The sequence below is a fragment of the Desarmillaria tabescens genome (assembly GCF_030435595.1).
Source record: "Desarmillaria tabescens strain CCBAS 213 chromosome Unknown EV420scaffold_35, whole genome shotgun sequence".
In the NCBI taxonomy this organism is placed as follows: Eukaryota; Fungi; Basidiomycota; class Agaricomycetes; order Agaricales; family Physalacriaceae; genus Desarmillaria; species Desarmillaria tabescens.
In genome coordinates, this window is record NW_026848334.1 from 392,355 (window position 1) to 415,129 (window position 22,775).

At 50.0% G+C, this 22,775-nt stretch overlaps 8 protein-coding genes across 8 annotated transcripts; 2 read left to right on the forward strand and 6 right to left on the reverse strand.

Moving 5' to 3' along the window:
- The first annotated feature begins 76 nt into the window (after positions 1 to 76).
- EV420DRAFT_739670 (cytochrome P450) lies at positions 77 to 2,296 on the forward strand. Its single transcript, XM_060483287.1, has 10 exons — positions 77 to 402; positions 450 to 683; positions 738 to 863; positions 920 to 1,072; positions 1,128 to 1,221; positions 1,275 to 1,503; positions 1,560 to 1,681; positions 1,734 to 1,780; positions 1,835 to 1,957; positions 2,012 to 2,296. Exons 1-10 carry the CDS (start codon positions 233 to 235, stop codon positions 2,232 to 2,234), a joined length of 1,521 nt encoding a protein of 506 aa, XP_060327425.1. The 5' UTR covers positions 77 to 232; the 3' UTR covers positions 2,235 to 2,296.
- Positions 2,297 to 4,176, reverse strand: EV420DRAFT_739659 (uncharacterized protein). Its single transcript, XM_060483285.1, has 5 exons — positions 3,807 to 4,176; positions 3,533 to 3,755; positions 3,304 to 3,478; positions 3,065 to 3,246; positions 2,297 to 3,006 (listed from the first exon to the last, which is right to left on the reverse strand). The coding sequence occupies exons 1-5, from the start codon at positions 4,076 to 4,078 to the stop codon at positions 2,359 to 2,361; spliced, it is 1,500 nt and encodes a 499-aa protein (XP_060327426.1). The 5' UTR covers positions 4,079 to 4,176; the 3' UTR covers positions 2,297 to 2,358.
- EV420DRAFT_739665 (uncharacterized protein) lies at positions 4,173 to 5,356 on the reverse strand. The gene is made up of 4 exons (XM_060483286.1): positions 5,254 to 5,356; positions 5,139 to 5,198; positions 4,336 to 5,084; positions 4,173 to 4,283 (listed from the first exon to the last, which is right to left on the reverse strand). Exons 1-4 carry the CDS (start codon positions 5,269 to 5,271, stop codon positions 4,268 to 4,270), a joined length of 843 nt encoding a protein of 280 aa, XP_060327427.1. The 5' UTR covers positions 5,272 to 5,356; the 3' UTR covers positions 4,173 to 4,267.
- A 640-nt stretch (positions 5,357 to 5,996) lies between these two features.
- Positions 5,997 to 6,646, forward strand: EV420DRAFT_1562351 (uncharacterized protein). Its single transcript, XM_060473895.1, has one exon. It carries the CDS (start codon positions 6,096 to 6,098, stop codon positions 6,606 to 6,608), a length of 513 nt encoding a protein of 170 aa, XP_060327428.1. The 5' UTR covers positions 5,997 to 6,095; the 3' UTR covers positions 6,609 to 6,646.
- Positions 6,647 to 7,375: 729 nt separating this feature from the next.
- EV420DRAFT_1562358 (uncharacterized protein) lies at positions 7,376 to 8,845 on the reverse strand. Its single transcript, XM_060473896.1, is given in 5 exon segments — positions 7,376 to 7,394; positions 7,407 to 7,409; positions 7,450 to 7,976; positions 8,027 to 8,800; positions 8,813 to 8,845. The coding sequence occupies 2 exon segments, from the start codon at positions 8,757 to 8,759 to the stop codon at positions 7,591 to 7,593; spliced, it is 1,119 nt and encodes a 372-aa protein (XP_060327429.1). The 5' UTR covers positions 8,760 to 8,800; positions 8,813 to 8,845; the 3' UTR covers positions 7,376 to 7,394; positions 7,407 to 7,409; positions 7,450 to 7,590.
- Positions 8,846 to 10,047: 1,202 nt separating this feature from the next.
- On the reverse strand, positions 10,048 to 11,358 carry EV420DRAFT_1646478 (putative casein kinase-1 hhp1; the record flags this gene model as incomplete). The annotated part of the gene is made up of 5 exons (XM_060477920.1): positions 10,048 to 10,598; positions 10,654 to 10,876; positions 10,935 to 11,089; positions 11,156 to 11,216; positions 11,272 to 11,358. The coding sequence occupies 5 exons, from the start codon at positions 11,356 to 11,358 to the stop codon at positions 10,048 to 10,050; spliced, it is 1,077 nt and encodes a 358-aa protein (XP_060327430.1).
- Positions 11,359 to 15,637: 4,279 nt separating this feature from the next.
- EV420DRAFT_1646480 (uncharacterized protein) lies at positions 15,638 to 19,595 on the reverse strand (the record flags this gene model as incomplete). Its single annotated transcript, XM_060477921.1, has 3 exons — positions 15,638 to 16,399; positions 16,453 to 18,305; positions 18,371 to 19,595. 3 exons carry the CDS (start codon positions 19,593 to 19,595, stop codon positions 15,638 to 15,640), a joined length of 3,840 nt encoding a protein of 1,279 aa, XP_060327431.1.
- A 2,420-nt stretch (positions 19,596 to 22,015) lies between these two features.
- On the reverse strand, positions 22,016 to 22,727 carry EV420DRAFT_1646481 (uncharacterized protein; the record flags this gene model as incomplete). The annotated part of the gene is made up of 2 exons (XM_060477922.1): positions 22,016 to 22,623; positions 22,679 to 22,727. The coding sequence occupies 2 exons, from the start codon at positions 22,725 to 22,727 to the stop codon at positions 22,016 to 22,018; spliced, it is 657 nt and encodes a 218-aa protein (XP_060327432.1).
- Between the last annotated feature and the right edge of the window lie 48 nt (positions 22,728 to 22,775).

Consider the following 22,775-nt stretch of genomic DNA (forward strand, 5'->3'; position numbering starts at 1 on the left):
TTAGATTGTGTTTATGTAACCGGGACATTATCCCCCATTAGGAATTCAGCGTCCGTTTACACGATCGTCGAGTCATGTGCGAACCACGTCCGACGGCTCAGGACAGAAGAAGCAGAGACGTGAGTACCCTCTTCCCTTACCGTCATGGTTCTCGTGATTGGCAGCGGATCGAATTTAATGCGCCGTCGAGCAATATAAGACTTCAATGACTTAGACATGCATCGTCTGTATTATGTCTTTTGAATTTCTCGTTCAGCCTAAGGATATTAGTATCGCGGCTGTCGTCTTCATTTTTACACTCTGCGCCTTCCTCCATGCTCAGTTAAAAAAGCGTTCTGGATTTCCACTACCTCCTGGTCCTCCCAGCGATTCCATCTTTGGTGCTTCGTTCAAATCTGAATTGTACGTCTCTCAATTAGAAACACTTCTTCATTTCTAACATAAAACAGTTTTTATCGTCATTTTGAACGATGGACTCAAGAATACGGTCCTGTGTTCTCCTTCAGACAAGGCCTGCAGACTGTTGTTGTCATTGGACGATACCAAGCTGCCGTTGATATAATGGAGAAGGAAGGAGCTTCTCTCGTCGATCGCCCTCGGTCCATCTCCGCGGGGGAGACATTGTCCGGGGGTATGCGTACGCTTCTTACTCCGGCGGGGGAGCGATTCAAAAAGATGCGAAGGTTATCTATCAGCTACAATTATAATCTATTATGCTCATCCATTCGCATCTACAGGGCTCTCCACTCTCATCTTCAACCGAAGAGTATTTCATCGTATTGGCCTATCCTTATGGAAAATGCTAGGCAAAATCTTCTAGATATTGCCGAGAATCCTGATAGGCATCAAGATCATGCAAAGCGGTACGTCTCTTAGATGCTCTATAGAATTTGTAGTGTTTGACAATCACCGGTGACAGGTATGCCGTCGCTGTCGTGATGGGCCTGGCATACGGGAAAGTACCTCCCTCATTTGAGGATCCCGAAGTTCAAGCCGTCAACCGCTGTTTGACGACCCTAGGATTAACAATGCGCACGGGCGCTTGGAAGGTCGACATCCTTCCTTTGCTCAAGCGAGTCCTGCATTATCTTGCAAGTTACGACTCATTCATGACTCTCTTAATTTAGATACGTACCAGGTTATCTGAAGCCTCTGAAAGACGCACACGCGGAAGAACTCGGCCTCTTCAAGGGCTTGTTGCAAGAAGTCAGAGATCAACTCGTAAGTATAGCACGGTACACGTGTGCTCCAGCACTAATGTTTATGATTATTAGAGACGGAATGACGAAGTCAAGCCGTCATTCGGGAAATACCTAATTGAGCGACAGACCGAGCTTGAGCTCGACGACAACGAAACTGCTTATCTTACTGGCAGTATGTTCGGTGCGGGAAGCGATACGACAGCATCGGCTATAAGCGTAGCTGTCATGGCTGCTGCCTGCCATCCTGACGCGCAAAGGAAGGTTCAAGAAGAGCTAGATTCCGTCATTGGAAAAGACAGGCGTAAATCTCCCTTCTTTTTCTTTCTCTCCCAACATATACTAACGTCGGTTCATCAGCACCCACGTTTGCTGACCGGGATTCTCTTCCTCAGACGATGGCTTTCGTCTTGGAGACCTTTAGGTGGAGACCAGTCACGTCTGGTGGTTTCCCGCATAAAGCCACCAAGGATATCATTTGGGTAAGCGTATCCTATTATCACTCTATCAAAGTAGCTGAGAACAGATAAACAGAACAACTACTGTATTCCCAAAGGCGCTACTGTCATCGGAAATGTATGGTGCGTCTCGAAGATACTACGTGTAATTCCTCTTCCATTGACTTGTAACAAAAGGTCTGTCAACCGAGATCCCGCCTATTTCCCGGATCCCGAAGCATTTGATCCCCAACGTTGGATCAGTAAGGACGGGACGCTAAGAGACGACATTCGAACGTTCCCTTTTGGGTTTGGACGACGGTACGCTTATCTCCGTGCATTCAGTTCTCTGGATTTCGTTTACGTGTTACATAGCGTATGTCCGGGTCAACATCTGGCCACTGCGTCGACGTACCTCAACACTTCGTTAACGCTTTGGGCTTTCAACATTAGAGAAGATGAGAAAGACAAAATAGACACGTTAGATTTTACGGAGAGTGCTAATGCCCATCCGATGCCGTTCAAGGTGGTGTTCGAGCCGCGCCTGCCAGGGGGATGGGAGGGAGTGAAGGAAGCTTTTGAGGTATATGGCATGTAAATGTCCATTCCAGGAGCATTAACATAGTGTTCTTCCTAACGTAGAAATAAACGGTGAATGGTAGTCAAGCTTATGCTACATATTAATATCAAACAAAATACATAGTGGTCAGCAGAGATGGCAACTAGTGAGTCCTGCGACGACATGGACCACTCTCAGGATGGTCTACGCCAGCACTATTCCGCTCAGTGGTCTGTTCATTAGAATTATTGGTCGGAACTGAAATTCTTCCTATCCCACTGTGAACTGAGTATGACTGTCGTTTTACCAACGCCTTGCACGACGTAGTCGTCTCTGGTACGGAAGAATCTTCACTAATTCCAGAAGCCTCTACTTCGGCGTTCATCAACGCAGAGAGATCCTTCAGAGGCATAGACGACTCTCCTGGAGCAGACGCAGATGTCGGGGGGCTAGAATCCAGTATTTCGATGACAGATGCGGAGGGCATTGTCGACTCTCGGTTTTCCGGGGTCATGGCTCGTGGCGACATCACGATGTGCAATGGCAGCTGAGGTTCAGTTCGAGAATTTGACGACATGAGAGATAGAGGGAAGAAGCTAGTGACGAGGCCTTTAGCGCGAGCCGTTGTAGAAATACGTGATTGGATATGACGCGCGTCACTGAGGCAAATGTCATTCTTGATACGTTTAGCACGATCGAGGACATTGCTTTCAATGGGACGAGGGATCATCCTAACTCGCTTATAGATGTCTTGATCTACACTGAGGTTGAATGCTAAACAATTTATGAGCGTGGCGCCATCAACACAAAACTAGGACCATATTCAGATCAGCTTAATGTTGGAGTAGATGCCAGGTGGGAAGACTTACGTGTCTTTTAAAACTCCGGAGAAAGAGATGACTATTTGGAGATATCGGTTGTTTCAAAGAGATAGCTCGTAGTACTTCAGATAGCTCTCGCCATGCAATAACAATGGCGTAAATGTCTCCCTCCATTTTCTTTGCCAAGTCTTGAATCTCAATCATGGTATCCGGTGAAACTATGGAGCTAGCTGTAAAAGCAGGACAGGTTTTAACTGAAGTCGAGCTTCAACGAGATGAAAACTTGCCTACAGCCATACAGAGAACAGCAATCAACGCGAAGGAAGCCGAGATTACATTCATAGTAGCGTCGCTACCATTCTTCACAAGATTCATCACAGAGGCTGTAAGAGTCAGAAATGCAGCAATAACATTGATATATTTGCCAACGCGGTTGATGAGAAGTGTCGGGTAGGGAGATTCCTGTATACGGTGCTTAATTAATGGACTACCCACGCTGCGAAAGAAATTCCTCACAAGGCGAACGTTATTGAGACACTTCATTACATGGTTCATCTCGTCATTGATGCCGATGTAGGAATTGTGATAGTGAAGTATAGGATCACCGATGATATGGCTAGTCTCGCCCTCAATGATGTCAATGAGTGTCAGGGCCTTGTTGGCGAGTAGCTCATGAGAGTCTGCGATAATCAAGGCGAGATGGAGTAGGTGCCGGACATGCCGTTCCATATAATTGATGCTGGAGCACGATTAATCCAAATCAAGTGTCATCGGTGAATAATATACTCACCGCGCATGGCAAACTTTGTTCTTGTATAACTTGAGTAACTCGGTAACATGGTTAGCCAGTTCGGAATAGAAACCGTGTCGTAGTGGTTGAGGAGTAGCAGTGGGGTAGTAAAGTGTGTGGAACCGCAACAAGGCAGACTGAAGAGCAGCCTTATTACGGAATTGCTGCTTGTGTTTCTGAACACCGTAGGAATAAACCGACAAAAAGGTACTGGTATCAATGCGTTCGTCGAGTTGTCGGTATAACAAGGCTACGGCAGAGGAAGATGCCATTCGCAGACACTATGCACAGAGCAGACGGGAGGATCTGGAAGGACACGACGTGCTCTCAGGTATATATTTTGTACGTCGTGTTAACGAGTGTGTTTTCAGAGATGAAACCACAATACTGCTACCAAACGGATCGTGCGCAGACCACACATGTTCTCCATATGTGATCCACCACAAAAGTTACGTATTCGATCACAAATTAAAGAGGCTTCCAGGATGACATAAGTAAGCAGCAAAGGCTATGAGATGTCCTGACTCACACATTTTCTGTCGTTACACCGACTGGCGCTAAAGAGATATCAGAAAGACTCTCGCGCAGCCTCGATTGCTCATGGCTGATAGAAAGAAGAACGTCTAACATCCCCTTGACAAGCACTGGGTTCCCGACCATCGTTTCCACCCATGCCAGATCTACAAAACAATCGCGAAACCTGAGGATGCGTTGTTCAAAGGCATTGATACCATCAACAACATCACGCGCAGAGCGTTTCAATACTGAAAAGACTGCAGGGAGATCGTCAATGAGGGCCGCATGAGCACCCATTCCACCTGGTAGCGGCAGTAGAATGCGGGAAATGTAATGAAGCCCAACGGCTTTCAACTCCTCTACTAGATCAGTCTGTCCGCTATCAAAGGCGGCATCAATGCCAGGGAGAGAGCTCCTGACAAACTTGCAACGATCCCGGAAGGATTTGAATCGATCGAACATTGAAACATGAAGGGCTTGAAACGGGACCTCTCCTGGTCCGAGCTGAACAGAATCCGCCGCCGAACGTAACAGCCATATTGCTTCGTCGAGGAGATGATAAAGACTGGCAAGAAAATTATAGGCAGCAGTCTGGACAGACTCAAGGACACGGGCCAAGGGGTGTCGTCTAACGAAAATGAGACCGACTACGCGTTCCATGAACGCGACCAAAGTATGCGCAAGAGAAGATTCCGCCAGACTCAGCCCCTCCATCAGCTCGGGAATACTGGCGCCATAGGATGGGTTTTCTGATGATGAACCCTAATACCAATGTGAGCACCCATACATCCCGTACAATATCATCAGCGCACGAACATTCTTTGGACCAGTATAATCACCACATGCCTCAAGTAGTCCAGCCAGCCTTTCTGTGTCCTGCAATTTCAAATCGGTGAGTACTCATGAACATCTTGCGTGGCAAGAGATGTACTTTCAACGGTTCCTCCATCTGATGCACCCTTTACAGCCTCAAAGCAAAACGGTTGTCTTTCGATACCGCATGTCAAGAGTATGTACAAGGTTCTGAATCAATTCACGGTTCGGCTTTTGCCGTGCGGGCAAGCTTTTCTTACGTAGCCGATTGGCTGGGCAGCCCGGGCCGCATCGATGGCCCTTGAGCTTGAAGTTGAACAACGTCTCTCATCATGACGCTGCCCAAAAGAACCTGATATTACTCCTGCTGATACAAAATCGATCACCCTTCCCTCTCAAATAAATGTACCGCTAATAAAATTGCCACTTGCTCCCTCGCGTTTTCCGAGTGCGCCGTATCACTTTCATTTCCTATCGTATCGCTCTGGGGCTTGGAAATGTTGTTTCTGCAAATATAACCAATGCTTTTGTCGCTTTTCAGTGGGTGGAAGCGAGTATGTTGTCTCAAAATTCGGACATATCAGCTTAATGCTGAAGCCATTTTCGAGCAGTTTGCCCTTGCTACAGCAGTGCTCAAAATAGCAGCTATTTTAATTGTTGCAGCTCGCAGAGCTTATCAGTAGTACCAGCGACCGTGTACTTCCTGCTCCTGTCCTTCTATCCTCATTGGCGAAATTGACTTCAGCGTTGCCTCGGCGTTAACCCGAGTCCTATCCGTGGGTGTTAGCTTCCTTTTATGGACCTACATCTTTCGTTCATTGGATCGGGGACCTCGTTCATGTCTTACGAAACCTGAATAAGCCTGTGTTCATTGATTTGGCTCACAATTGGCTTCCGGGCGATATCGAGAGGATTATAACTGATGTTGAGCAATCCTGCCTCTCAGACATTTCCTCGTTCATGGCGACATCCTCCAAGGCCCTCTTGCTACGTCATCGACCTCATCCCCCTGCCCATGCACATCCTGAAATGTTGCAGAAATCAGCTGTGGCAAGTTTTCGTTCTTATCTCAATGTTCCCATTCCTGCCCATCGAAAAGCACTAGTGCGCCTGTTGACGTCTTCTCATACACTTGCCGTCGAGGTCCTCCGATGGGCGGAACGAAGGCGTCCTCCCGTTCCCCACTGTCAGCGTTTGTGCCGTCTTTGTGGTTCAGAGGTCGAGGATGAGGCACATGTTTTGCTGTACTGCGACGGAACTGGCGACTTACAGGATTTACGTGCCCGTTTCTTTCACAACATTTTCGCACTCGCAAGTCCTCCCCTTGCAGCTGCGCTGAAGTCCGCATCATTTGGACTCCATGTTCTCCATATCCTTCTGGATAGTGACGATAGTCGAGTCCTTACTTCTTTTGCCAAGTACGTTTTTGACGTGTTCCGAGTTATCAACTGTACACCACTGTATCATCCATAAATACTCGAATTCTGTAAACTTCTGTGTTTCGTTTCTCCGTTTCGATACCCACTTGAGCACCCTGCGAAGAGTCTCTACTCCGCGAGACGCACTCAACAGTGTGATTACAACGGTATGAGCCTTCGCAGCCACAGCACATGGTTCGCCATGTCAGGGCTGTGGACCCGGCCGTTCCTTATTGGGACCTGGCGCCGGTAACACCACCACCACCACCACCATTGCTGTCTGGCTTACCTCTCTCTATTTTACCCGAACTTGAGCAGTCTGAATCCTAGCAAGACAGGGAGCTTGCCAATTTCTCCTGTATCGCGTTCGGTATGTTCTCGTGCTCCAGCGATTTTTGCGTCTGCTTAATTCGTCGGCCACCGCAGACGACAACCCGAAATTGCATGGACAACTCTGCTGGCATGCGTCAAAGAGACAGTACACGATACAAGCAAGAAGCAAGGACATGGTATAGCGACGGTGGAATGTGGAGTTCTTTTATGCAGCAAAAAGTCTCGTTGAAATGCTAGAGATACCAGAACCAATCTCAGTCCAGAGGTATACCTTTTTGTTACTTTTTGCAAGTTCCAATCCGTATAAACTCATGCAGCTACTCTACAGATTACATTATCCTTGCTACTCGTTACCGAGAGTCGTATATGGATGGCGAAGATCTATCGCATCATCGAGGAAATAGGACGTGAGGACGCCTTGCGACGGACGCTGCTCTTTTCGCTCTGCAAGTGTTTAGAATCTGTGTTGGAGGTGGATGGACCTGATATATGCTATTATATCAGCTCGGTGAGTTCATACATCATTTCAAGAGCTCTCCTTCATTAATTGTGATTCGAAAGATTCTTATGTAGCTCGGTGCTACGGTCGTGACCAATCCCAAAATCCCCGACTCATTCACTTATATACTCAGAGGGAGCTCTTCATAAAGCACCCTAGAAACCTCTTCGACCTTAGCTTCATCCGCTACGCGTAGTTTGAACAGTTAATACGGCGCGACAACTTTGCTGTCCACGTGCAAAATACCCTTATCACGGCACCTAGCCATTTTCTCTCGGAACAGACCTACACAGGTGTCCCCATAACGATCTCTCTGCTCTGGTTGCAAAAATTCGATGCAAACACTCACGCGCCTCTTGACCCGCACCATCACGCTGTCGGCATCACTCCACAGAGCATCATCTGATGCACCAAATGGTTTAGCATCAGATACCCGTAGGACGAGTTCCGCTTCTTCCAACGTGGCAGACGATGTTCCACCGAAAATGCTGGAGACGCAGGCCAAAACTGGTTGTGCGTACACAGAGCAGCGGAGGACGCATTTGACACGCGGGACACCGCTGACATCGAGTTCGCCTTGTCGTGGCGTGGCTACTTATCATTGTCATACATCTACGAAGAATGCAAGCGAAACGTCATACCGAGCGCTAGCAGATCCAGGTCCAGTTCGTCCAATGTGCCCTTCGTTGTCGCCAGCAACTTCAAAAGAGCTGGGAGATACGCTGTGGTCGTCATCCAGAATTGGAGTCGGGTGAGATGGCCGACGTCAATTGTGGACGAAATACCTAGGACCCCATCGACGAACCGGTTGGTCTCCCCTTCACCCGTCCGCAGGGACAGATCTAGGATGGTGCATCGTTGAAATGGAGCCATGCTGGACGGCAGGGTCGTTTGAATACAACTGTCTGAAAATTGCACGCTACGGATCTCCGTACTGTGGGCAAACAGTTCGAAGAATTCTTCCGAGGTCTTGAACATTATCCCGTCAAACGAAATCTTTTGGAGCTGAGGCTGTGAAAGTGCGCACTTCAAGGCATTGCCTATGAAGTCTAGGGATGTCCACGCGATCGAGAGAGATTCGATGTTAGGCAGCTGCTCGAGAATCCGGGGGATGATCTCTTTGTCCGAGTCGTGGATGCGGAGACTCTTCACGTAGGACGCTATCATGGAAGAGCTGGAGACGAGACGAAGCAGAGATGGATACGGTGCTGCGTGCGTTGCATAGCAGTGTGAACTGGAGAGTGTAATTTCGGCGAAAAGACGTTTCTGGGATGACCATCGTAGCGTTCGATTAACGAGACTGCATGCCATGAGGGTTTCCCTATCGTCGCGGCATTCCTCGATAATTGCGTCTAACAGCTCGTTTGGCAACATGAGGGATACTTGGTCGGAAAGGAAGGGAATGCCTTGAAGAACCCGAATTTCGATGAGTGAACACTATAGTTGGAGATTGTACGGCTTTGAACCTGACGCTGGCGTTCCCACAGATTCACACATTTTGGCGCCATGTTCTATTGCGAGGTCATGGACATATTCCATACAAGACGTCAGGCCCAGGAAACTCGAAAGAATACGCAAATGACCACATTCAAGCTGCCACCCGCTTATGGAGCAGGCTTACCCGTCGTACGGATTCTCCCCCCTCCGCTCCCGATGATGAAAACAAACGTGCATGATGTTGAGCCACCTGATATGTACTTCGCTGCGTCGGACTTTCGGAAGATCTGAGTATGACTCTTGTGCGCTTGCTCGTGATGTTGTTATAGGAGAGTACCCTCATAGGGTAGGGGGAGAAAGCAGGAGACTGTATGGGGGAGGCTTGGGGCACTAGAGCACTACGGGTCACATTGTTAATGGCGTCTTCTCGTAGGGAGCAGATGGAACGTCGGCAGTGTTCAATGAATAGGTACTCCAATCAGTCTCGGCCTGGGATGTCGGAAAGTCGCCATGAGAAGCTGCCCTTGCGCAGTGCGCACCAAGCGTTTTTGTCAATCTATGTAGGAGGCTCCTGTCTTTCTACTTGAGACGGAACCCTTTCCTGTACATCTCAGCACGCCTGTCCAATCGGCGGGCCTTGGCCACAGAGTGTCACTGTCAAGGACCTATCGAGCAGTAAGCTGTCAGCCTCGTTCACTGTCTTTGTGTATCTTACTTATTCCTGGATTTCACAGACATTACCCTTTCTCGTCGGCGTTAGATTCAAAAAAGGATCGGCAGCTGCACGCATAACCCGATTTATACGTCCTCGCTTCAAGAATCAGGCCGGAGTAACCTGCTGGCTGGCCGACTCCGAAGCTTCGCCTCGCGTTCAAGCTTCAAGGCTCTTCGTACCATCCAGACCTAGTGTTGCAGAAGTGAACGGCTGATCGGCGAATCTTGGGTTCGTAATACATTTGCGATGTGGTAGGTATTCAGTCGGGCTCCGACAGATGGGACATGTCGTCTTTTTGAGCTCATTGGAATCTCACAGCTACAAGACAGGTCTATCTACTTCCTACGTCACATTAGGTACAACTACATTCTATCTACATTCCGTCCGCCTCCCGCAAAATTGGAACAAATCCACCCGAGATGCCCCGTGTCTAACGAGGTCTTCCTGATGCTGAGACTTTTTAGTGAGAGTTTACTTACACAAAGGCGGGCTTCTATAACGTCATGATTATCAGAGCGAATCAAGCACCTCTGCGATCACGGGGGTACAGCTATCGAGGTCTGCCTCCTGCTCGGCAAGTAACGTCAAGTCCTTGTCTCGCTCCCCTTGACGCGAGTCCCACATGTCAATGTCCATTCCGAAGTAACTATCCTCACCACGGTCGTCGCTACGGTCGTCGCCGTCGTCATCCTCGTCTTCGTGAGGAATCTCAACCTTGGGCTCGTCTAAAAGAAATTTCCCGATTTGTGAGTGGCAAGGCGTCCAGTCGAGTCGCCCATCGGAGGATTCATCAACCAAAGTCGCAAATGAGCGCCTCAACATTCCGTAATCGGGAAGCTGATTGAAATCGAGGGAACGGCTGTAGTCGAGCAGGTCACCAAATTCGACCGGAAGGCCTTCAGACAGATCTTTGCTTGAACAACTCGATTTCATCTGTCGGATGATCTCTTGTGAGCGAAGCTGGGACTCTTCGCGAGGACGAGGTTTCCAAGGCAAGTTTCCACGAAGAAGGAACAGGGCGATATAAGCTAAGGACTCAAGGTCATCGCGTGGAGCAAGATCTACGGCGTGATAGAGATAAGAATGAATGACATTACTGCTAGAAGGCGTACTGACCTATTCCATTGTGAGAATTGAGACTTGCCCAGTAAAGAGACCCGACAATGGCCCGGCGTTCCGTTAACGGCTCGTACTTGCTGGGCTGATCATGGGAAAAAGGCTTGGAGATGCCGAAGTCAATAATTTTGATTGTCGAATCATCAAGTGTGCAGAGGAAGTTCTCAGGCTTGATGTCGCGATGCACAATCCCGAGCGAGTGAATATGCTCTAGTCCTGCCAGCTGCACGTCCAGTTCAGTCATTTCTGCAATTTGAAGCCTGAGTTCGTGTTTTACGTACCGCTTGACCCACGATTTGGGTGACGGTGTTTAACATCACACCGGGACCATTCTTCTGATGCTGCTCTGCGACGCTTGGCCCCAGAATCTCCATAGCCATATACTCGAAATGTTCCAATTGACCGTATCCATAAACAGAGGGAATAGCGGCTTGCCCTTTCAACAATTAGAGGATACGAGTCTCGTGCCGGAGAATGGGTCGCTTCACTCTCATCGAGACACGAGAAGTCTTAAGAGCCGCTGTTTTCTCGGATCCTAGTTCAATCGCCTTGAACACATTGCTCTATTGTTCAGGTTGAGTGATAGGACAAACGGGAGATTTGACTCTGAGTACTTACATATGTGCCATGTCCCAACATTGCTTCACCGTAGGGTGCAAGCTGGTAGGTTAACCTTGCAAGGCTCGTACTGTCTCTAGCTAACATATCTGAGCTTTACAGATCTCACTCTGAAACCGTCGAAAGTAGTCAGCGCCGCGCAGGACTTGTTGAAGGCGTGCTCAAAGCTGACGAAACAGCGACCAAACAAACTAGTTCGGTCAAAGACTCAAAGCAGATATGCCTGCCCATGTGACCAGTCATCCGGCACAGCATCTCCATGCATCTGTCCCTGCGAAGAAGTGATGCATTGATGCATGATCCAGGCCTAGGTATTGCGGTCAGTGACTTCAAGCTAAGTACAGTGAATTGAAGGTCGAGGTCGACCTCGCTGCGTCTTTGCAAGTTGCTTGCTTCTTGAGTTAATATTGTTAGACCCGAACTATTAGTCTACAAACTTGGTCCCGTCGCGCTCGCCACCCAATCTGTCTTGCTCGTGTCTTCATCGACTTGAACCTTTCAAGCGCCGTTCTCTCTCTTGGTTGCTGCTTCCTTTACGAAAGTAAGTCAGGTGCTAGCTTGTATATCAACTTATTCTCTAATCTCTAATACAATCAGTAACCTATTGGGTGAACGCGAAGCCCGACGAGCTGGAATCGCGTCCAATGCGTCGCTTGTCATGTCACTAATCATGTTATCGTTGTTCTGGTCCGCTACCATCTCTATTGCCATAACGTATCGTAGTCTCACATGCAACTATAGCGTAATGTTCTTTGTATTCCGAAATTTTTGGGGGACACCTTTTCAATGACGACCCTGGTAGGAGTCGGACAAGACTCACCTTCCTTCTATTGCTGATTCCGAATTTGCAGCCGTCGTTGCTCAAACTGCCGTCATCCTTCCCATCGTAACCGTGTTTGAAGTCTTCGATGATGGATCCGCCGTTAGCGGAGGTATTCTACGCGCTCGGGGTAAGCAGGTTACTGGAGCGCTTCTGAACTTAAGGTATATTGTGGCACTCGTGATTATATCTAACAGTGCATACTATATTGTCGGTAGGTCTCCCTATTCGCGTATGGTATCATTTGTACTCATGTATCATGCAAAATTGACCACGAGGCAATTTGAAGCTTTCGCTGTTCAGTGCGTCTGTAGCGTCTTTTGAAGATGGTTCTGGCCCGACACAATGTCGCGGTCACCTGTCATGCGCGTTGAATACAGGCATAAATAGCATGACAAGCTGGCTTTATTATATACTCGCGGTACTCGTGTCTCTATAGAAATGCCTGGTACCTGGGGTAGGGTATTGCATCACCTGTCCGTCGATAATCGTCTGGAACCAACCCCAAAGAACGCTCGGGATCATGAAGTGGTGTTGGTGTTAGCGTTGGTATCGGCTACAATGGACTAGGTGTAAAACCATATATAAGTCTGAACGGGAATCAGTTAAAGGACACTGCAACTAGCAGCCACTTCCTCTTCCAACAGTACAGGTCGTTACAATGAACTCGCATTACCCTTATACGATCCCTACCCTAGTCAAAGATCTTGCACTTGGCGACATTTTCGAATGGAACATCTTTGTCGACCGCGAAGACATTACATTCCCAAACTCCCGGCGTGACCCAACACTAAAGTAAGTAGAATTAACACTTGAAAGAATTTACATTCTAATTTTTCGCTATATAGCATCATAAATGGGCATCCTCATGAATGCCGCTGCATCGTACTGAGCAAAAGTCCCACTAGCATTGAGTTCACCTATTTAGCGACCTTCTACGATCGTTACAGTCCGGATCCGCGGCCGACGTGGATTTTGCCGGAGCCCTTGGACATACAAATGTGGTATCCCTTTACTCCAGCAATCCAAGAAGGACCGTATCAGCCACTGGATGCTCTTAGTGATCGGGCGCAGTGGGCATCGCTCCGAGCAAGGCATACCATTAGTATTACTGCCAACCAGGTATCTTTAATGCTATCTAAATCTTGAGATTGATTGAAGCATCATGAAAGGGCAAAACAGTCGACAAGTTCACTGATATGCGGGCCCGCTCATCAGCCGCTACCATTTTGAAAACTATGCTCGCAATGGAAATGGCAAGGGAAAGGGGGGTTCCACTTCCACAAACGCTAGATTATCTCAACAACCTTTCCAGCCATGGCAGCACTTAATCTTAATAACTCTTACTATGGCACAACAACTTTTAACGAACTACGTCATTTCTTGTTCTTTGTTTATCTATGCCTTTGGACCGCTACGTATGGTGCCCTTTTCGCCCTTTTGGACTATGATTATCTAGGATTTCCACCATTATGTCGTATCTTTCAATTGACACTCTTCTAGCAATATACACCCAATTTGTACACATTCTTGGGCCAAAGATCCCTCACATGGCAGATCTTTTACAAAAGGGGCGGCGCTACCATTGGACTTTTGAGACGAAATCATATGAACCATCATGAGGAGTGGGCAGGCAGGCAGTTATTCCATTGGTGAACAACGAGCATAGATACTCACAGTTTGCGAGCACAGAGCGACTACTATCGGTTCATTTTAGATACTGACTCCGAGTCGAAGGAGGCACTACAGCCGAAAAGCACTATCTGAGAAATAACTTGAACTTTGAGTATTCGAGTCGTGTCTTACATCCGAACGATAGTACTGCAACAAGGTGGTCTTCGAGCCACGTCTTCCAGGGGGATCGGGAGCGAACTTGAATGAAGGAGTCCTTTGAATATATGGTATGTATATGTGTATTCTGGAAAACTTATGAATAGCGTTAACTTGCTTTCCAAGATATCTGGGCTTTCTTTGCAAGTAACTCACGAGTATATGCGGAAATCAACGCGAAGATGCTCGTGTGAATAAGACTATGTCATAATTAGTCGAAGTCAATCTGGTTGTCCCTCACCGCGCGTAGTGACTCTGCCGACCCTTGAGCAGTTCGTATTGAAAATGTACGATATCAGCACACGAACATTCTTTTAACTTTATTCCAGTATAATCACCGCATGCCTCCGAGTCGAGTAGTCCAGTCAGCCTAGTACAAAGAGGTGAGTACTACTCATGAACATAAAGGCTTGCCTTCATCGAGTCCTCCATCTGACGCCCGTTACCTCGGAGCAAGACGATTGTTCTTCAAAACCGCATGTCAAGAGCACGTACAAGGTTCTGATCAAGTCCCGGTGCGGCTTTTGCCGGCCGGACAAGCTCTTACATACATAACCTCCACGTCTGAAGGAAGAGAGGCGAGAAGGGGGGGAATATTCTGATCATTCTCTGAGAACGAAACGAACCAGAGTCCGTACTACATCAGCTACTAGCCTTTACGTGCCCTACAAGCGGTCCCGGTCAGCACTCACGAACGTCACGCGGAAGAAGGGATTAATCTTCAACGATTCTGAGTCCTCCATCCTGACGCCTGAAAGCAGAGACGACTGTCTTTCGACACCGCATATGACCGAGTCCTTGCGCGGCTTTTTGCTGGATGGGCAGAGCTCCTTCTTACACAACAGCGATAATGATCGTACCCCCTCGTCCTTCGTGATTACTTATCAGTTTGCACACACCAGAGTTCGAGACTCTAGCACTGCTGCCTCAGCTTCGTTGAAGTTTGACCTTGTCAGATTTCTTCAAAGAAAGTACTTGTATGCCACGAGATGTTGAGGAACCAGACGAACACTGGTTTCTTTCTTTCCTTCGAACCCCGGTCTTTCTCCAATATCTAGGCTAGAATATACATCTTCGTTCACTTCTTATCATCGCACAGCAACACATACACGGAAACTCTTCGTCCAATAGGGATACTCGAAGAGTCGCGTACGTGTACGAAGCCGTAAAACTGACTGCGGGTCAGAAGTAACGTTGGTCTTGGACATTCAATAACATAACGAAACTACTAGTCAAACTCGGACTCTTGATAGGCAGCAGTCCCTCAAATTGAGTACTGGACTTTGAGTCAAACGATAGCAATAATATACCAAAACTCGGACTTTTGGACTCTCGATAAGCAGCAGAACCCACAAAATCTAGCGCTCGCGCACACAAGGGGGAAGAGAACGTCAGCACTTACTGCGCCTCCCAATACAAAGGGCGCTTCGGGGGTTTCACCCATTCGCCTTAGGCCACCTACGTATCCCCCGAGTCCGTAAACCGCCAAGCCCACAACCCAACCCCCAACCTAAAAAAAAAACCATGCTGGGTATTATGTTCAAATGTGTGAGTATGTAAAGAATACAATTGAGTGTAACTGGCTGACTTGTCCAAAGGGTAGTTGTATGTATTAAAATAAAAATGAGGGAGGAGGGTTCTCATAAAACAAGTCGGTCCAAGAAAGAAAGGAAAATTTATAAATCCAAAGAGTCATGAAAACCCAAAGAAAAACACTCATACTCCGGCTTTCCAACTAGACGGTGGGGCCCTTCGGGGGCTATTACCAGTGCCACCACTGCTGGGTCTAACGGGATTAGCAGGCTGACTCACAGTCCGCGTCCTCCCTCCCTTTCCACTAACCACCACCGAGGACCTCTGCGCGTGAGAAGGAACAGGCGGGACCGGAGGGGGCGCGTAACCTCTCCTCCTTCTATCACCAAACGACTCCCCATACACACTCTGCGAAGAACTCCACCTCCCCCCTCCTCCTCCTCCCCCTCCTCCATACTCACTCCTCGCTCCCCCTCCTCCACCCCCATACATACTCTGCGACGAAGACGGGAAAATCATCGACGCCCCCGAAGACCACCCCGCCCCCGCTCCCCCAAACCCACCATACACGCTCCCCCCAATAGCAGAAGACCGCTCCCACTCGTCCCCAGCAGCAGCCATAGCCTGCTGCGCAACCGCCATCTGGTATGCTTGCTTGGCGTACATCATAGCTTGCTGGTGCGCAGCGAAGAACGCTGGGTCCCCAGGGGGAGGGATAGGAGGAGCCATGAACTGCGCGGGACTCAGCATCTGCGGGTTCATGTTCATGTTCATCATCGGCGCGGGCCATCCGTTCCACCCAGGTGCAGGCCCACCGAAACCCATCATCGGCCCGCCCATCATCGGACCCATAGTACCCATCCGCGCAGAGTTTATCTGGTTGATAGGCGTATCATCTTCGTCATCGTCAACGATAGGTCCACGCCCATTGATAACATTCCCCAACTAACATCAGATTCAGAACGCCGCATCAAAACAAGAAAACAAAACCAACAAACCTCAATAGCAGCCTTGGCCTCATCCCTCCTCCGATCCCTCCTCCTCGTCTCGTCATCCTTCCCTTTCCCTTTCCCCTTCCCACCTCCAATAGCAGTAGCATCCTCCTCAAAATCAAAACTCACACTCCTCCGCTTATGCCCCAGTCCCAACCCACTAGCACCTCCACTCCACTGCTCCTTCTTCCCACTCGCACTAACGATATCACTCCCGTCCCTAGGAGTCAACGGAGCCCTCCCACTACTCGAATCACCCGTAGAGCTCGCCGGGCTCTCCCGCGGCGTCGCAAACGGCTTCGTAGGAACAGGGAACATGGCTACTTTCGGAGACGCGGGGATCGTCATGAGGGGCATCATCGAGCTACTGCGTTGTCGAGGGTTATTAGAAGCAGTAGAAGATGGGGGTGCGGATCGCGGTGCATTAGGCACGGGAGCGCTCGGAGCGGCCGTTGTAGTGATCTTTGGAGGAACAGAACGAGCGGGAGGAGTGGCCTTGACGGGAGGAGGAGTGGCCTTGACGATGGGAGTAGGAGGCACAGCTTTGGCAGTCGGAAGAGAACTCTTCTCAGAAGTCGCCGGGCTGGAAGGAACGAGACTGCTAGTCCGCTGTCGAGGAGGTTGGGATACATCGACTCCGAGTCCCTTGTGCTGCTGCGGGCGGGACGTAACAGCCTTAGCAGTCGGAAGCGAACTCTTCTCAGAAGTCGCCGGACTGGACGGAACGAGACTGCTAGTCCGCTGTCGAGGAGCATCCACTTCGAATCCCCTGTGCTGCTGCGGTCGAGAGGTAACACTGAACGACGGCACAGGCGTACGACGAAGGATAGGAATCGGTGGTGAGATAGACTCGTCCTCCTTCTCCTTCTTCCCCCGCCCCTCAGTCCGATCATCAGAATCTTCCTCTTCCTCCGTCTCATCCTCCGTCGATTCCGCGTCATCCTCCACCTTCCTCCCAGGAAAACTCTTCTTCTTCACGGGAAGATCCTTCTTCTCATCCTCATCCTCCCCATTCATACTAATCAACCTAATCCCACCTCCAAGCATACGCACCAAATCATCCATGTTCTCCTCCGTAGATCGCGTCCTCATCGAGGGATTATCACTCGACGTCCGACGGTGCCCAATTTGTCTCACTGACGGCGTGGGAGGATCGGTCCTTGACGTAGTTGTCGGCTGCCCAATTTGTCGGACTGGGACTGGTTTGTTCACTGACGGCGTGAGAGGATCTGTCCTAAGCGCGGGAGTACGGCTCGCAGACGACGACGTGACAGAACTTGAAGACGCAACACTGCTCGCAGAACTCATCATGACCTTCCCCAGGCGCTCATTCAGACCCTCTCTCTCCGCCGTGCCTTTACGCACAGGAATCGTCCTCTGCAGAGGCTGGGGAGGAGGAAGTGGAGGGTCGGCGCTCAAAGTCCTCGCAGCAGGCTTCACCGGCGACCCCGGAGGAGACACGAACCTCGTAGGAGGCGACGTCGACGTGATGGGCGGTGTGGGTGGCGTCATCGACACAGGCGACGACACCAAAGTCTTCCCAGGCGTAAACGCCGCACTGGTACTCGCACTAGCACTCGCCCCAGACTCCAAAGGCCGGCGATTCGGACCCGTAAGCGTGCTAATATCAATCAAAGGTTTGGTTCCCGCCCGAGTAGTAGTAGAAGACTGCGAACGATTAGACCGATGCGACATGGAGCTCCCTGGTCGGCGTGGTGGGACCAGTGAAGCGAGCGGCGCGTCGTCTTCTGAGTCGGACGTATCGGAATCCTGAGAGACAACGATACTACGACGAACTGTAGCCGGAGGATTAGATACAGAGGAAGCCTCCCGTATGTGACGCGATTGTCGTGAGGAATCTGTGGTAGGTAATAGTTGCATTAGAGAACTCAAGCATGTATCATCAATGTCTGAAACCCCGTACCTGGACTAGGACCGGGACTGGGATGGGAATTCGCAATGAGACTAGCTCGTTGCGCCGGCGCACTAGGGGACGCCGCACTCGTCGACAAACTCGCACGCTTCCGAGCTTCCGGGGGAGGCACCGACATGGTGGATATCTTAGAAGGAGGAGGAGGTCTCGGAGGTCTCGAATGAGTCGATCCATGTCCAATCTCGGATCTGGTAGCCCTCCCTCCACCAGCCTTCCTCTGCTGCTGGGTAAGCGTCCGTCTCCTCCCTAACGCCCGCCCCTCATCGGAATCAGCCTCTGACGAAGAGGCCGACTCGTCCGAATCCGAATCGTACACCAGCGAGGAGAGTCTCCGGCCGTCTAGAGGGTTCCGGCTGACGGATCTTGACGCGATTCTAGCGTGCGGAGGTTGTTGGTTAGGATCGGGGCTGATTGACCGGAAGGAAGGCACAGGCGATCCAGCAGCGCTCCTGCGAGCTTGGGCTTCGCGAAAGGCGGCTACGGATATACGCTGGGAAGAGTCTGAGGCAGTGCTGGTGTTTCTTGGACGCGCTACTGGTACGTGAGGTGGATGCAACGCCGTGGAATGTGTAGGTGATGGAGGTCGGACGTGTCGGAATGACTTGAGGTTAAAAGACTCCGAATCGTTGGGTGATGGAGAGAGTGGGGACAATGGAGTGCGGGTTTTTTGTAGTACTGCTTTCGAGGGAGTGGAGTTTTGAGATTTGGACCAGTTGAAGAAGGGGCGTTTTTGCTGTAAGGAGGGGGAGGGGGAGTGGGAATGAAGGTGGGGGTGGGAGTCTGGGAGAGAGCGCGTGGAGAGTGCGCTGTGGGGGTCACCGAATATTGGTGGGAGCGGGAGTTCGGGTTCTACGTCTGACATCGCGCCGCTGCTGAGTCTTCCCATTTTTAGGTAGCCTCCGTCGCTGGTATAATCCGTCAAGTTGGACACCGTGGAAGACGACGCCGCCCCCATCTTTCTCCGACCGAACGGCAGACGAAGTTTACTCGAAGAGGCACTCGCCCCGCCCAACCTCCCTGCTGCTGCATCCCGAGGGTGAAGGTATCGCCCATTGCCATTGGGACTCGAGGGTAAGGACTTGTCGGTGTGTATGTACTCAGATGTAGGCGACGACAAGGCGGATTCGAATTCAGAGTTTATGCTAGCCGAGCTGTTCTTCGTCACGTCCCTCCCGCCTTTCTTGTGTTTCTTTGAAAAAATCCCAAGGAGGGGCATGGCGATGGCGATGGCGATGGCGGTGGGACGACTTTTTTGTGTGTGTGCGGGAAAAAGGTGAGTAGGCGGAAGCAATAGATAGTAAGATAGACAAGCACTCACCGATAACCGTTACGCTACGCTCGTCGTCGCAGCTCTCTCTCTTTCCTGCCTGCAGAGTAAATAGACAGCGCAACAAAAACGTTGGCGGCGAAGAAGGGCTGGAGGGTCGAGACGTCTCGCATGGCACGTGGCACGTGGGATGTTTCCCCATTTGGACGTCGCTGTTTCAGGCCGCACTCCGCCGTGTAAAGCGGGTTTATTTATTTAATTGACTTGGAAGATCTTCCTACGTACGTATGGGCCTGTGTATTTCCCTGGCCCCTTTGCCTCCCCCCCCTTCCTTGTATTCCAAGCTCAAGTACTCACCCCCTCTCTCTAGTCATATGCATCACTGGTTCCGTAAACACGTTCCAGCAGGGATGGGGCACTGCCGGTTGCATTCTCTCTGGTCTTCCATCACGACATCGACATCGACATCATACCTGACGATTGTGTGCCAAGCACTGGGACTATACCCCCTCTATCTGGATTCTGGTGCTGACTGCCTGTGATCTAATCGTGATGGTTGCTCGAGCCTCGAACTTTCCGTTGATGTGACGCCATAGGGAACCGTACGCCACTACACGGAAAGAATGCAGGATTAATATTGGAGACAATCCTTCGCGGAGTATTCATAATTATCCACACAATAATGCGGCAATTCGTGGGGGGGAGGGGGGAGGAAGACACCGTCACCGTCTCGATTCTCTTGGCCCGCTTCCGATGACTCTCCGTCGTTTTTACGGTCGCCCTCGTTCTTGTCTTGACTACCCTCCAATACAAAGGCTATGCCGAAGACGTCTTGATGATGCAACCCCCTTCTCCTTCTTACACCCAAAGGAGCTCATAACCGAACCTCGTATCACCCATCCTATCCTGTGATCGCCGGACTTCTCAGCGGGGACCCACTTTCTCTAGATCTAGCGCGAGTTCGTTTAGCCGCGATCGTCGCTAGACATAATACCGCATACCGCAACGTACAGCTCAGCTCAGCCGGGATTACAACCACTCTACCTACAGGATACCTGTACTAGCAGCACCGTGCTCATCGCGACCCTCTTCGAAGCACTACAATCTCCGTTCTAACGACGACGACAACAACGCAAATCTACTCTTGGCTGCCATGATTCTAGGAGAAGCATACGAAGATACGTGAATACCGGCATATTCAAGTGTCAAGTCGGCTTGGCAAGGTATAAGTAACGAGACTGGCTCGCTGTGTACGAGACCCTGAATTCGACGGTACCGGTACAACAGAACATCCGTATTCCGTTTCCCGGGCGAGTTTCTCCCCCGGATAACTCCCAACGTAAAAAGGTTGAGGAATACTGACGAGACACGAAATCTAGGGCTTATACGGACCTCTCGCGTAAACTATTCCTGCGGCAGGCACCCCTAAAGGAAAGACTCGCAAGTCCAGCGAGCATTCACCAGAGTCAGGATGACGACGGAGCTCCATGTAATCCAATCGGCTGCAAGTCTTACTTTCCGTCTGTCTTTCAATTTGCAGACCTCCTGGGGTATACAAATTGACCCAAGCTCTAGTCATAGCCAGTTACGCCTCTTCCACAACTTCCGACTCAAGCACCTCTTTGGGCAACGCAAACTCACCTTTATACTTCCGACTTTCTGCCAGTGGATAATCCGCATATCCACCTCGAAATTCTGGAACGCCACCACCCGCATCTCTGGCGAAAGCACAGGGCCCGTTATATCGTTTTCTCTGCTTGATCTCCACAGTAAGCTGCGAGGAACAGCTCCAGATCCCTGAGGTTCCCAAGTGTACTGTGTGGCTACCGCCTGCACCGCGGCATCTTCTACACTCGGGCCATACTTTGTCGCGAAGAGTGGATAGCCAGTTCGAAGGACGTTGTCAAAGGTGGGGTGATGACTGGAGTAACTGTCCGAGGTAGTGCTGCACTAGCATCTATGGTGATCAACGACATATCCGAAGGGATGGATGAACACTAGGGAAGGCGAGTCGTAGCATTTGACTACTTTGCCGACCTATGGTTTTTACCAACACTTTAGCCTGCGTTTGGAGGAGAGTACTATACTAAGCCTTGCCTTTTGACTCCCTGCGTCACGGTATACCTCCTTTCCCAGTGGAGAGACTAATCGAGCCAATGCCCAAGATATGGGTGGCCAATCGCATAGTGCACACTAAGTCTTTGTCGACGCGATGCGGAACTTGATCATCAGGAGCGTATCGCATACGGTGTCGGATAGAATCTGTCGCACACATCTGTAAGTGGATAGTTCATAGACATCCCCCGTGGAGTGTAAACGAGGAAATGCGTATCAGTCATTATTACGGTGCTCTCGTCTGCCCCGAATCCTCAAATGCGAAGCCCAGTTTGTTTTGTAGCACCAGTGTGCTCATTCTCAGGCAACGCCATCCTGTCAATGGAACTTGGTTCAATATTCTGGAAAGACTCAATCTGAGTGCGTAATCCCCCTATTGACGTCGACCATCTAGGCGCTGTAACCTCCAGAGCGTCATCCCAATGGTGTACGAGGAGGCTAATAACACCGCACACATATACTCGCACTCCAACTATATTAGGCCAGTATTTCCTGAGAAGGGATATATCGCTATCTGATAGTGAGACGCGGGGATTGAGATCTTCTAGTGGATCCTCTATGTGACGGTAGTACCCCGAGAGCTCGTCCTGTGTGTCCGTGGGCGGCGGGTTGTATGCCATAACGTGGACCCCTCGGCCTGCGACGGAGAGGTTGTCCAGCAGGAAAGCGTTCCGTCGTGCATATGCGGGGTGGACCATCCAGACGGACTCCCTGAGACTCGAGGGGTTGCAGTAGACGCAGACGAACTCGGCGTCTTCGAAGGCGGAATGGTAGCTCCTGATGTATTTCTCGTTTTCCTCGGTGACTTGTTGGATGTTTGCAGCGATATGTCGTTTGGTTTCGTCGGCTTTTTCAGGAAGACCTGTAGGATTATGATGTGGATATTTCCATTTAATATATGAAAGTATAGCTCTCACGAGGGATCAATGGCCAGTTATCGTAGAAAAAGACGCTCCTCGAAGGCATAATGTGTGGGTAGGGTTCAGGATATGACTTTGGTTTATCCCGCAGACG